At 37.7% G+C, this 14,697-nt stretch overlaps 1 protein-coding gene across 1 annotated transcript in view; it reads left to right on the top strand.

The window, feature by feature from the left end:
* CLPX (caseinolytic mitochondrial matrix peptidase chaperone subunit) overlaps positions 1 to 14,697 on the top strand; it is a 43,167-nt gene that overhangs the window by 18,405 nt on the left and 10,065 nt on the right. The window contains exons 4-10 of the mRNA XM_025390681.1: positions 1,865 to 2,019; positions 4,485 to 4,644; positions 6,593 to 6,634; positions 10,831 to 11,007; positions 11,986 to 12,150; positions 12,959 to 13,047; positions 14,040 to 14,204. Coding sequence (XP_025246466.1) covers positions 1,865 to 2,019; positions 4,485 to 4,644; positions 6,593 to 6,634; positions 10,831 to 11,007; positions 11,986 to 12,150; positions 12,959 to 13,047; positions 14,040 to 14,204 — 953 coding nt within the window. The remainder of the gene's footprint in view (positions 1 to 1,864; positions 2,020 to 4,484; positions 4,645 to 6,592; positions 6,635 to 10,830; positions 11,008 to 11,985; positions 12,151 to 12,958; positions 13,048 to 14,039; positions 14,205 to 14,697) is intronic.

The following is a 14,697-nucleotide window of genomic DNA, read 5'->3' as shown; positions in this document are numbered from 1 at the left end:
TTTTTTTTTGAGACGGAGTCTCGCTCTGTCGCCCAGGCTGGAGTGCAGTGGCCGGATCTCAGCTCACTGCAAGCTCCGCCTCCCGGGTTCATGCCATTCTCCTGCCTCAGCCTCCCGAGTAGCTGGGACTACAGGCGCCCGCCACCTCGCCCGGCTAGTTTTTTGTATTTTTTTTAGTAGAGACGGGGTTTCACTGTGTTAGCCAGGATAGTCTCGATCTCCTGGCCTCGTGATCCGCCGGGCGCGGTGGCTCAAGCCTGGAAAACCTATTCTAGACATTGGCTTAGGCAAAGAGTTCATGACCAAGAATCCAAAAGCAAATGCAACAAAAACAAAAATAAATAGATGGGGTCTAATTAAACTAAAAAGCTTCTGCACGGCAAAATAAATAATCAGCAGAATAAACAGACAACCCACAGAGTGGGGAAAATATTCACAAACTATGCATCCAACGAAAGACTAATATCCAGAATCTACAAGAAACTCAAACAAATCAGCAAGAAAAAAAAAAATAATAATCCCATCAAAAAGTGGGCAATAGACAATTCTCAAAGGAAGATATATATATGGCCAACAACCATATGAAAAAATGCCCAACATCACCAATTACCAGGGAAATGCGAATTAAAACATTTTTAATTAGATAGAATGAGATACCACCTTGCTCCTGCAAAAATGGCCATAATTTAAAAATCAAAAAATAATAGATATTGACATGGATGTGGTGAAAAGGGAACACTTTTACACTGCTGGTGGGAATGTAAACTACAACCACCATGNTTTTTTTTGAGATGGAGTGTTGCTCTGTCTCCCAGGCCTGGAGTGCAGTGGCACAATCTCAGCTCACTACAACCTCCATCTCCCGGGTTCAAGCGATTCTCCTGGCTCAGCCTCCTGAGTAGCTGGGATTACAGGTGTCTGCCACCACGCCCAGCTAATTTTTGTATTTTTAGTAGAGACGGGGTTTTGCCATGTTGGCCAGGCTGGTCTCGAACTCCTGACCTTGTGATCCTCCTGCCTTAGTCTCCCAAAGTGCTGGGATTACAGGCATGAGCCACCATGCCCGAAAAACGCTAATGGGTTTAAAAGAATGTAAAGAATATACATTTTTTACATTTTTAGGAGTTAAAATAGATTTCTCTTTCAACTTTTGTGTATGTTTGAAACTTTTTATAATGTTGGAAAAATATATGAATCTTGTATTTTAGTTTGTTCATTCAAGTATTTCAATAAAATAGATGATTACTCCATATTCTCAAAGAGGTTTAAAAATCTTTTTTAGTGGGCCAGGCGTGGTGGCTCATGCCTGTAATCCCAACACTTTGGGAGGCCGAGGCAGGCAGATAACAAGGTCAAGATACCGAGACTATCCTGCTCAATATGATGAAATCCTGTCTTTTCTAAAAATAAAAAAATTAGCTGGGGGTGATGGTGCACCCCTATAATCTCAGCTACTCGGGAGGCTGAGGGAGGAGAATCACTTGAACTCGGGAGGCAGAGGTTGCAGTGAGCCGAGATCGCACCACTGCACTCCAGCCTGGCGACAGAGCGAGACTCCATCTCCAAAAGAAAAAAAATCTTTTTTAATGAATGGAAGATTGGAAAAATTTCACCCAATCTTTTAATGAAGTGTATCACAAAATGAAAGAACCTAATAGAAATGAACAAAAGGTAGTTGACTGAACTCATCTATCTTTGTAGAATACTTCATATATAAATGAGGCTTTTTGTGTGGCAAGTAGATGGAATAGTGAGTCTACTTTTTGTCAGGGGCATAGCTTTCATTTACAGTGGAGTCTTTAAGGCTAAACACTATTGGAATTATTTTTTATTTCCTTCTACTTACCTCTGTTTTCTTTTACAGCATCCACCCGTTTTGTCAAGTGTGAAAAATGTCATCATTTTTTTGTTGTGCTATCTGAAGCAGACTCAAAGAAAAGCATAATTAAAGAACCTGAATCAGCAGCAGAAGCTGTAAAATTGGCATTCCAACAGAAACCACCACCTCCCCCTAAGAAGGTATAAGTCTTAAGCTCAGTCTTACAAGTATTTTATCTTGAAAACATTCCATTGCTTCCCTTTCCCAAATTTATATTGAATCCTAGTACTAGTATCTGAACAAGTATTACAGGTTCATAATATGGACCATATGTGGCTAAATTGTTATTGCCTTTTCGAATTTAAATATGGGGTCCGTTGCTTTTTCCCATGTTATGATTACTGTATTTAGTAGCAGTGAAATGTAGCTAGATAATTATTAAAATGTTAACTTGTTAATACCAAGTTAATCTGAAATAATATCTTTACCATAGAGCAAGCAACTTTTGATTTATTTTTGTTCGTTTGGACCCTTAAATAACACCAGCCTAGGCTGGTCCACTTGACTAGCCTTAAAAAAAAAAAACAAAAAAAAAAACCCTATAATTATCTCCGTTAAATTGGTCTATTTTATGGTAAAACAGCCTTCAGTCTAATAATATAAGCAAGTAGTTTTTTCATAGCCAGTGTGCCAGGGCTGCTCTGTATAGCACTGTGGCTTTGGTAGTGTGGACTCTTTAGAAGCCTCAGGCCGAGTATGATTTGGTCCTGTGAAACATAACAGAATGTACCACCAGCTCCATTGGGTATTTGGTGTGTGCTTTTTGAGAACTGGGAACCCTTGACCCTGGCTGTGTGCCTTCTGTTCTGGCTGTGTCTCAGATGTTTGCACACTTTAGATTATTTCTCATTGCCTCAATGTATCTTTCTTCTACTGTGTTTAGATAGCAGTGCATTTGTCTCTACTTCCAAATGTGCTGTGACAGGTTTAATGTCATTGGTATAATTTGTAAGGAATAAAGATGTTTAAAACTATAAAAAAATGTGGCCGGGCGCGGTGGCTCACGCCTGTAATCCCAGCACTTTGGGAGGCCGAGGCGGGCGGATCACAAGGTCAGGAGATCGAGACCACGGTGAAACCCCGTCTCTACTAAAAATACAAAAAAAAAAAATTAGCCGGGCGCGGTTGTGGGCGCCTGTAGTCCCAGCTACTCGGGAGGCTGAGGCAGGAGAATGGCGTGAACCCGGGAGGCGGAGCTTGCAGTGAGCCGAGATCGCGCCACTGCACTCCAGCCTGGGCGACAGAGCGAGACTCCGTCTCAAAAAAAAAATAAATAAATAAATAAAACTATAAAAAAATGTATATGGTCAACTAAATAATTTGTCATTAAAAAAATGGAAAATATATTCTATATGAATTTGTATAGACTTCAGACATCTGAGTTAAAATTCCAGGCAGTTTATTTTCAGGAGTTATACTGCTGAAAATAGTATAAATAATATATAAATATTGAATTATTTATTTTTTAATCAGGGTTTCACTCTCTTGCCCAGGCTGGAGTGCAATGGCACACTCATGGTTCACTGCAGCCTTAACCTCCCTGGGCTCAAGTGATCCTCCCACTTCAGCCTCCACAGTAGCTGGGTGCAGGTGTGTGCCACCATGCCCAGCTAATGTCTGTAGAGACAGGGTTTCGCCTTGTTGTCCAGGCTGGTCTGCACCTCCTGGGCTCAAGTGATCCACCCACCTCAGCCTCCCAAAGTACAGGGATTCCAGGCGTGAGCCACCATGCCCGGCAGGAGTTGTTGAATATTAATTCACCAACTATTTCATTTCTATTCACTTTTTAGTAAATAAAAAATTTACCCCAGGTTCCAAGCTGTTGGCAATAACCAACTGTAGAACAGAGCTTTAGCTACTATTAAGAGTAAAGTTTTTAGGGTTCAGCCTGGTGGCTCATGCCTGTAATCCCAGCACTTTGGGAAGCCAAGGTAGGAGGATCGCTTGAACCCCAGGAGTTCAAGACCAGCCTGGGCAACACAGTGAGACCCTGTCTCAAAAAAAGAAATAAATGTATCTTTAGAAAATTTAAAAAAATAATAAGAATACAGTTTTTAGGGTCTCATTTAGATAAATGAGTAGCTTTAAAGTTAATATCTGAGAAAAAACTAAATGTATTAAAACACATGGATACTGATAGTATAATGGCTTTTGATTATATAATGCCTGTTTCTGAAAAGGGTAGTTTTATAATATGTTATCTTTGTGAAGAATATTATTCATTTGATTGAGAGGTATAGATTTATTTTAATGATTTACATTAATGTTGATACTTTTAGACCCATGGTGGCATGTGTATGTATTCTAAGTTACTTTAAATTTAATTGTTTATTAAAAAATAAAGATTGATAGCATTGTTTATAGAATAGAAATTAGCATAACACAGTGATACTTTGTTAAGCTAGAGAACAAATGAATTGTGTTTTTGTTCATTTAGTGTTTAGGGCCTCTGAATCATTGCTATATAATGTATTGTCATTTTGTTTTTAATGAGAGTCTTTGTCAGATTTAAAACTGTAAGCAAATATGCTTAGTATATAACTTTTTAATGTGTGTGCTCTTATAATAGCTCATATTAAATTATTCATACCTAATCATTTTTCAGATTTATAACTACCTCGACAAGTATGTTGTTGGCCAGTCATTTGCTAAGAAGGTGCTTTCAGTTGCTGTGTACAATCATTATAAGAGAATATATAATAATATCCCAGCTAATCTGAGACAGCAAGCAGAGGTTGAGAAGCAGACATCATTAACACCAAGAGGTAGCGTTTTTGATAATTGACCTAAATAGAGATTGCTATGCTTAAAAGTAATCTTTATTTGTAACTCCTCACTTTCTTCTTAAAATGTTTTTTATATAGTGGAGCATTTTTCAAAGTGCAGGTTACTCCCCATTAGTGGGTCATGAAATCATTTTGGTAGGTTGCCAACAGCATTTTTTAAAAATCTGATAGATGTGAATAGAAAATTATCAGAATACATTAACTTATAGTTAAGGTAAATATTATTTCTTAGGCCTGGCATGGTGACTTACGCTGGTAATCCCACACGTTTGGAGGCTGAGGTGGGGGGATCACTTGAGGTCAGGAGTTCGAGACCTGCCTGGCCAGCATGGTGAAACCCCGTCTCTACCAAAAATACAAAAATTAGCTGGGTGGGGTGGCATATGCCTGTCATCCCAGCTACTTGAGAGGCTGAGACAGGAGAATTGCTTGAACCTGGGAGGCAGAGGTTGTGGTGAGCTGAGGTCACGCCACTGCACTCCAGCCTGGGCAACAAGACTCCATCTCAAAAAAAAAAAAGGAAAAAAAAAACAACTTACGTTTTCAGTTATATGTGCATAGGTTCTGAGTCACAAAGAAAATTATACTACTTATTGAGGGTCTTAGTAAAAAATGTTTGAAAGCCACTGGGGTAGAGATTGAGACATCATTTTCACCACAACTAGTTCCCCATGAATGGATCTTAGCAATGCTCTGTACAACTCAGTTCTCTTGGGTTCAGGATACAGAATTTCATTTGCCTGTGTCAGAGATATGTGGAGATGATAACTGTTAATATATCCAGCACTCATTTTTCTTTGGGCCCTAGCTACAGAGTGTATAAGGTTAAGGGCAAATCTGTGAGTGATTCAAAGTACAGTTTCTATTAAGGGTAGATTCTAATATACCAGTACTGTATAATCTCAATTTACTATGGACAATAATGAGATATACTATGGACAGTTTACTGAGAATATACTGTGTAATCTCAATTTACTATGGACAATAATGTATATTAATAGAATGATTTTATTTAAAACAATTATGAATAGAGTAAATATAAATATTTAATTTTCTGTTTTGTTGGCCAGACAGCCCTGATTTCTGATTTAGGCCTACATTCCATCATTTTAGATTCTTTTAATTATCACTGTACAGTGTGAAGGAGTTCTGCTAAGTACTTAAATTTATAAATCTACATTATCTTTGATAGCCTTTAGTAGCAACTAAATGTATAATTTATTTAAATGAAGACACTTGTTCACTTGTTGAACTTACATCACGTAACTGCAAAATAGTTATGTAATGGTATCAGTTATTTTTAGAAAGTATAAGTCATAACTAATGGAAGACTCAGAACCTTTTTTCTTTTTTTTCGAGACAAGGTCTCGCTCTGTCACCCAGGCTAGATTGCAACTCACTGCAGCCTCAACTTCCCAGGCTCCAGTGACCCTCCCACCTAACCTCCCAAGCAGTCCACCTGCCTCAGCCTCCCAATGTGCTGGGATTAATAGGCTTGAACTCCTGTGCCTGGCCTGAAATCTTCATTTTTATAAGGTCCAAATAGCACTGATAGTTATGTGGCAAAACTTTTTTGTTTTCTTCAGTCAATAAATAAATATTTAAGCTATTCTAAGTGCTGGAGGAGCAAATGGTTATAATATGTATAGCATGAGGGGCTTAAACTCTTATTAAAGACTTATACCCTTACAGTAGATATCAATTATATATTTGACAAATATGAATATTAGCAACTGGACAGCCATCTTTATGCATGGTTTTGTTTTAATATAGAAAAGATATAGCGTATAGATTCTTAATATGAAAAGCTGAAAAATGTTAGTGAACACATCCTTTAAATATATTTGAAAGAGGACAGGAGGTGGGATACTCATTGTTTGTTCCCCCAAGGTAAACAAATATGTAATATTTTCATCCTCTTTCTTAGAGTTAGAAATAAGAAGACGGGAGGATGAGTACAGATTTACAAGTAAGTGACTTCAGATCCTCCTCTGTAATCATTCTTCCTTTTGACATTTATTTCAGTGAAGTGTTTTAGCAGTAACAGTGATAGACATGTATGTATTTGCTTGTGTATTACCAAGAAAGATACATATTATCTAAATGTGTTTATCATACATGGTATAAATAACTTTGGAATAGTTTTTCATAGCTAATTTTAATTTCTATATGTTTGGTTATTTTTTATTTTTTCTATCAAACTAAAATTAGAGTTGGCCTGCTTCTTGTGGGTCACAGGAATTTGGGGGAGGCAGATTATTTTCTAGCTACTCTTTGCCAGAAACCACACTATTTCTTTTTTGGTATTTATGAAACTTACAGTCTTACAAATTATGAGTAAGCCTTAGTTCACTGTTTCTAGCCCTGGATTGCCCCTAAAAGCATCAGATGGTCCGATGGAGGGTGTGGAAGGACTTGATAGACCAAGGAGACTGGCCCTTCTGATGTCTTCCACCTATTCCTTTGGAGGTGGATGTAGTTAGTTGCTGCATTGAGGGTAGAGGTTCCAGGGGTGTCATAGAAAGATTCACATGGCCTTTTGTTTTAGTAATTGAAATAAAGAAAATTAGCTAAGTTTGATACTTTTACATTTGCCTTTGAACCAACTAGTATTATATATCCACTATTTGAAGTGTACTGTATATAGGATGAGCCATGAGAATATAACTTGTGTACCAACTTGGGCATGACATTTATCACATGTAATAACATTACATTATCCCCAGTTACTTTTAAATTTGTGGAAATACTGATTATGCCATGCATGGTAAAATTAAGAAATACAGTAAGTGCAATAGAATTAGATTATATATAAGAATGTAAGATCTAAATAATAACCTTTAGGTATATATGTAATTTATATTTCGTAATGAAAAAATATATTCTGATATGCAGTCAATACCATACTCATAAATTGTGTTGATGGCTAGTGAAACTATACTAAATTAGTAAAGAAAGTCTGTAGTCCATATTTTGAAAGACATGTCATGTAATATATGTAGTGATTTAATGTTATTTAAATGTTAACAAGTAACAGTATTTAAGAACTTATGTAAAAGATTGACTGACTTAGAAACAAATACTTCAAAAGCTTAAATTTATTGTCATGTGCAGTTTTGTTGTGTTTTATGTGGGATTTTAAGTTCTAAAGTTAGGTTGTTAACTAACACCGGCTGGGGGTGTTAGACCCTAACACTGATCTAGGGTTTTAGACCAAAATCATGTACAATAAGATTAATTCTTGTAAGTCCCTTTGGAAGTAAAATTTTAGAGACCAACATACAGCTTTTAGGAGGACTGACACAATTGGCTTTTTTCCTCCATCTTTGGAATATAATGTTGTTTAAGTTGAGCACCAGATGAAATACTTTGTTTGCGTTTAAGGGCTATGTTGTGTGAATAATTAAACACTAGGGAAATGGTAATAATAATAGCAGATTCTTCTGTAACACTTATAAAACTATCTGCCAGGTATTGTTCTTAAGTGTTTTGCATATATTCATTTAATCTCCCCTAAACCCATGAGACAGAAACTATTATTTTTATCTCCATTTTTGAAATAAGAAAACTGAAACACATAAATTTTAAGTAATTTATCCATGGCCACACAGCTGGTGAGCTCTGTGCAGCTAAGTACTACACTAGCCTGCTTGCTCATTGTCCTCATTTTAGAGAGCTATGCTTACAAAGTGAGAGATGCACAAACAGGGACTAACTGAAAGAATCGGAGAGTTATCTCAAGTTTACTGTAAGGCATATACTCATAAAATGGGATGATAGACATCATTTAAATTATTATTTTTTTAACTTAAATCATTAAGTTAAATATATAGATTACGTGGTTCCACTGTAATTAATATGCCTCTTGCAATTTTGTTCAGTTATTCATCTAAATCGTGTGTGTGTGTGTGTGTGTGTGTGTGAGAGAGAGAGAGAGAGAGAGAGAGGGAGGGAGATAGAGAATGAGTGAATGACAAGCACCTGCTGGCCTTGCTTATCCGAAGCTACATCTAAATCATTTTTCCCCTTTGGGCAGAGCTAAACTTAACCCAAGCTCCTTCCTATGTTATCATAATTGCTAACCAGATTTTGCTGAAATTTTTAAAAGTACTTTGCTAGTGACAATTTAACTAACCCCATACAGCAGACTGGGTTTTCTTGACTGATGTGGATTATAATGAGGCACAACATTGTGAATTATTCCCTAATTATTAACCCTCAAAGGTAGCACAGTTTAATCCAGATGTTTATGGAATGCTTATTGTTTTTGATGAATAGAATAATGCTTTACCTTAAGTGTGAAGATAGTTTGAAAGTGACAGCCAGATGGAATAGGACCATGATAATAGATATGTCTACTGAACTATTATTCTGTCAGTTTAATTAAAATAATAATGCATTGGAAAGTCTTGATTTTCTTAATCAATTTCTTAGAAAATAAAATTTAGGGCCGGGCGCGGTGGCTCAAGCCTGTAATCCCAGCACTTTGGGAGGCCGAGACGGGCGGATCACGAGGTCAGGAGATCGAGACCATCCTGGCTAACACAGTGAAACCCCGTCTCTACTAAAAATACAAAAAAAACTAGCCGGGCGAGGTGGCGGGCGCCTGTAGTCCGAGCTACTCCGGAGGCTGAGGCAGGAGAATGGCGCAAACCCGGGAGGCGGAGCTTGCAGTGAGCTGAGATCCGGCCACTGCACTCCAGCCCGGGCTACAGAGCAAGACTCCGTCTCAAAAAAAAAAAAAAAAAAAAAAAAAAAAAAAAAAAAAAAAGAAAATAAAATTTAGGCCAGGTACGGTGACTCACGCTTGTAATCTCAGCACTTGGAGAGGCCGAGGCAGGTGGATCACCTGAAGTCAGCAGTTCGAGATCAGCCTGGGCAACATGGCAAAACCCCATCCCTACTAATAATATAAAAATTAGCCAGGTGTGGTGGCATGTGCCTGTAATCCCAACTACTCAGGAGGCTGAGGCAGGAGAATCACTTGAACCAAGGAGGTGGAGGTTGCAGTGAGCTGAGATTGCACCACTGCACTCCAGCCTGGACAACAGAGAGAGACTCTGTCTCAAAAACAAAAAAAAAAAATGTAAAAATAAATTCAGAAAATATAAACAAGTATGTTATGATGACAGGTACTCAAATGCTAAGAACCAAGAACAATCTGAATATTTACAAATCTGGATAATCTTTCCTTTAGCCAAGAGAAAGTAAGAATAAAGATTTATTTATTTTGTTTTGTTTTGTTTTATTTTTATTTTATTTTTTTGAGATAGCGTCTTACTCTGTTGCCCAGGCTGGAGTGCAATGGCGTGATCTTGGCTCACTGCAACCCCCGCCTCCCGGGTTTAGCTATTCTCCTGCCTCGACTTCCCAAGTAGCTGGGACTATAGGTGTGTACCAGTACATCTGGTTAATTTTTGTATTTTTAGTAGGGATAGGGTTTCACTGTGTTGGCCAGGCTGTTCTTGAACTCCTGACCTCAGGTGATCCACCAGCCTTGCCTCCCAAAGTGCTGGGATTACAGGCTGAGCCACCATGCCCACCCTAAAGATTTATTTTTGTAGGAACCTGGCTGATCAAATGATATTTCACTAGCAGTGTCAGTCCCATGTAGTCATTAGCAATGTCAGTCACATCTAGTTAAGAGTTATGTCTCTAATAAAGGAACTAGAAAGATCCAGTACAGGTCCAATAAAATTAGAGATTTAGATAGGGCCAGAGATAGTGAGGTCTACCATATTTGGTTTCTCTAGTAGATTTTATTGATTAAGAAACAGGAACATAAAATTTATATGACTTGCCCTTGATCATATGGCTTCTACTTAGAGACAAACGAAGGTCCAGAGCTAAAGCTTTCTAACTCCTGGCTCTGCTCTTCCATTGCATTGCCTTCCCTTGGGTAAAGGAGTATTCTTACATATTTATGTAAATAAAGACAGGGAAAAAAATCAATTGCCTTTGCTTGAGGTTCTTTATATAATCATTGTGTGCTATATGTTTGTCATTAGGTAATTTGAGATTTTTCTCCTTTGTAGGTAAGACAGAATGTCAAAATACTTAAATTTTTCTATGTAGCTGTTCAGTTTTAGATAAAAGTTTTTATGGGACATTTTCTTCAATTAAATTCAAATGAATCTCAAGTAATTCCTTTGGCATTTTTTTCAGAATTGCTTCAGATTGCTGGAATTAGCCCACATGGTAATGCTTTAGGAGCATCAATGCAGCAACAGGTAAATCAACAAATACCTCAGGAAAAACGAGGAGGTGAAGTATTGGATTCTTCTCATGATGACATAAAACTTGAAAAAAGTAATATTTTGCTGCTTGGACCAACTGGGTCAGGTAAATAACTTGCTGAGAAAATTTACTACTCATTTTAAAAATCAGAATATAAATGATTCTGTAACCTATATCTTGTGATTGAAGTATTATGACTCTTGAGAAGAAAATCTAAGGCCAGTTGCCTAGATACACTATCAGTATTCCTGCATAGAATACAAACTGAATTTGAGGCATTGGTGTTCCCCTTCAGACCAGTCCCTAACATCTTAACAGGAATAATAAAATAAAAAACAGCTATATCTAAAAAATAATAGACCAGATGTGGTGGCTCACACGTGTAATCCCAGCGTTTTGGGAGACAAAGGTAGGAGGATCACTTGAGACCAGGAGTTTGAGACCAGCCTAGGCAACATAGCAAGACTCTATCTCTATAAAAAAATAAAGTAGCCGGGCACGGTGGCTCAAGCCTGTAATCCCAGCACTTTGGGAGGCCGAGGCGGGCGGATCATGAGGTCAGAAGATCGAGACCATCCTGGCTAACACGGTGAAACCCCGTCTCTACTAAAAAATACAAAAAACTAGCCGGGCGTGGTGGCGGGCGCCTGTAGTCCCAGCTACTCGGGAGGCTGAGGCAGAAGAATGGCATGAACCTGGGAGGCGGAGCTTGCAGTGAGCCAAGATCATGCCACTGCACTCCAGTCTGGGCCACAGAGCCAGACTCCCGTCTCAAAAAATAATAATAATAAGTAAAGTATTAGCTGGGTGTGGTAGCACGTGCCTGTACTCCGAGGACTTGGGAGGCTGAGGCAGGAGGATCACCTAAGCCCAGGAGATTGAGGCTGGGGTGAGCCATGATCACAGGCTGCACTCCAGCCTGGGTGAGAGAGCAAGACCCTGTCTCTAAAAAAAATAGCAGAAGAAAATGTAGCAATTGACAACTTTTTATTATATACTACTAAAATTTATTTTGCATTTTTATTGAAAAATCGTGTGCCAATATATGTTTAGTAAACTTTTAGTTAATGTTTCTATTTGTAGGTAAAACTCTGCTGGCACAAACCCTAGCTAAATGCCTTGATGTCCCTTTTGCTATCTGTGACTGTACAACTTTGACTCAGGCTGGATATGTGGGCGAGGATATTGAATCTGTGATTGCCAAACTACTCCAAGATGCCAATTATAATGTGGAGAAAGCACAACAAGGTATGTTTTCAGCATGGTCTGTCCCCAGATTTAGTATATTGGGGAATCAGTCTAATATTAAGAGACAATACAATTCTTGTTTTGAGTCAAGGACTAAAATTCTGGAATTATGTAAAAGTACCTTTGTTACATAATTTCTAGCATACTGATTAAGGGCCACATAGTCTGCTTTGCCTTATTGTCACTAAGCTGGCTGGTAGGGTTAAAAACAAGCCAAATTACTATCCCATTAGATCCTTAATACTATCATTGCTTTTCTTAACTCCCCTCAAGACTTCTAATACTTAGATTAAGATAGGACAGGGCAGGGGCAAGGGAGGACGGTACCAGATGACTCTAGAAACAGTTTAGCCTGTTGACCTACAGGATGTCATGGATGCTGCGTTGCTCCTTCATCTATCATCTGTTCTTGTTTACATGAAGAGCATGACCGCTTCCTTTTCAGATTTCTTTAAGACAAGAATATAGGTGGGAAAGAGTAAGCTAAAGTTTTACTAATACTAGCACTGCAGATACCTCCCGCTTCCATACTATAAAGAATTCGTATACATTAGTGGGGCAAATCACTGTTGTCAAGGAGATTTTGTTACCATACATAAATGTTATTCTGTAGAGCAGATTACAAAGCAGTTGTACAAAATGATGGATGGGAGAAATAAAAGTGCATTTTTATAATGTCAAGCTATTGCATATGTTAAGTATGAAAGCTCAAGTAACTTTGCTCTCTAGCTACCTAAGTCTTTTAAAGCTGAGGCTATCTTGTGTATATCTTTTCCATATTATAAATAGAATCCTCCTTAAATTATAGGAATTGTCTTTCTGGATGAAGTAGATAAGATTGGCAGTGTGCCAGGCATTCATCAATTACGGGATGTAGGTGGAGAAGGCGTTCAGCAAGTAAGCAGTTGAATATTTTGTTCAAGCCCACTAAAAGGAAGGGAATACATCAACCTCCCAAATATTGTACGTTTGGTTTCACATTCAATTAGATTCTGTTTTGTTTATTTCTTCCACCCCCAAACTCCACATATCATTTTGAAGTAGTTTAGATCCTAAAAGAAAGTTGTTGACAATTTGAAATAGCAAATTACCTTGTTAGGAAATTTAAAATATTTTGAAGAACAGAAAAAATGAAATTTAATCTTTGTGGTTTTTTTTTAATTCCTCAAAGGCCCAGTTAAATATTTCTAGAAGACTCTTGAAGAAAGTTATGATTCTAACTAGACATGAATGAACTATGTACATGCTTCTTATTCCTTCCACTTAGTTAGAAGATAGGTATAAAATAATGTTTAATTCCTTGCAGAGCCATAATTGAAGTCACAATGATCTGTTGGCCAACTTGACCTTTTAATGGTAACTAATTATGACATAAACTATTAAAGAGTAAGGAAAATTGTTTCACTTTTTGACAGAGACATAGAAAGGTATAATCACACTTAGGTGCTGGAAATTTTTTTTTATAAAAGCATCTCCAAATATAGGTAGTCTCAAAGTTTAATACTGTAAGTGGAATAGAATTATAATTTATGTGAAAGACATCTTGAACTATTTTCTAATTTTGAATGTTCCCACCGTGTTTGAACACCATTTTATACAGTCATAATTCTGTGTTTATGTCAGAATTACGTCTTTACTATCAAAAACAACCTGTTAGGTTGACTGTTTTCCTGAATTGCATCAAGTACTATAACCGTTTCAAATAAATGTATTAATTATTAATGTGATAAATGCATTAGATTTTCTTGTTATAGAAATGTGGGAGGTTCATTAGTTATGTTCATTGACCATAATCACATGTTGTTTTCCCCATTGAATCCCATTGTCTAAAGTATAATAAATAATGCACTTGATATGGTGATGCTATAAATCATTTGTTTTTTATTTAGGGCTTATTAAAACTACTAGAAGGCACAATAGTCAATGTTCCAGAAAAGAATTCCCGAAAGCTCCGTGGAGAAACAGTACAAGTTGATACAACAAACATCCTGTTTGTTGCATCTGGTGCTTTCAATGGTTTAGACAGAATTATCAGCAGGAGGAAAAATGAAAAGGTAAGTTTTTCTGAGGGGTTACTAGAAGGATAGAGAGCATTTAAAGGATGTACACTCAGTTTCCATTCTCATATCTGCGGGCTACCAGTCACAGTTTTAATTATAAGAGTTGAGTTTTCTTAGAGCATATCAGAAATATACAGGGAAGGGTGCAGTGACTCACACCTGTAATCCCAGTTCTTTGGGAGGCCAAGGCGGGCAGATTGCCTGAGCTTAGGAGTTCAAGACCAGCCCGACCAACATGAAACCCTGTCTCTACTAAAGATACAAAAAATTAGCCTGTAGTGGGCACCTGTAATCCTAGCTACTCAGGAGGCTGAGGCAGGAGAATCACTTGAACCTGGGAGCTGGAGGTTGCAGTGAGCTGAGATCACGCCACTGCACTCCAGCCTGGGTGATAGAGGGAGACTCCATCTCAAAAAAAAAAAAAAAAAAGAAGTATACAGTAAGTCCTCACTTAACGTCATCCCATAGGTTCTTGGAAACTGCAACT

Source organism: Theropithecus gelada, chromosome 7a (assembly GCF_003255815.1).
Source record: "Theropithecus gelada isolate Dixy chromosome 7a, Tgel_1.0, whole genome shotgun sequence".
NCBI classification, from domain to species: domain Eukaryota; kingdom Metazoa; phylum Chordata; class Mammalia; order Primates; family Cercopithecidae; genus Theropithecus; species Theropithecus gelada.
This window is presented reverse-complemented; position numbering and strand designations above follow the sequence as displayed.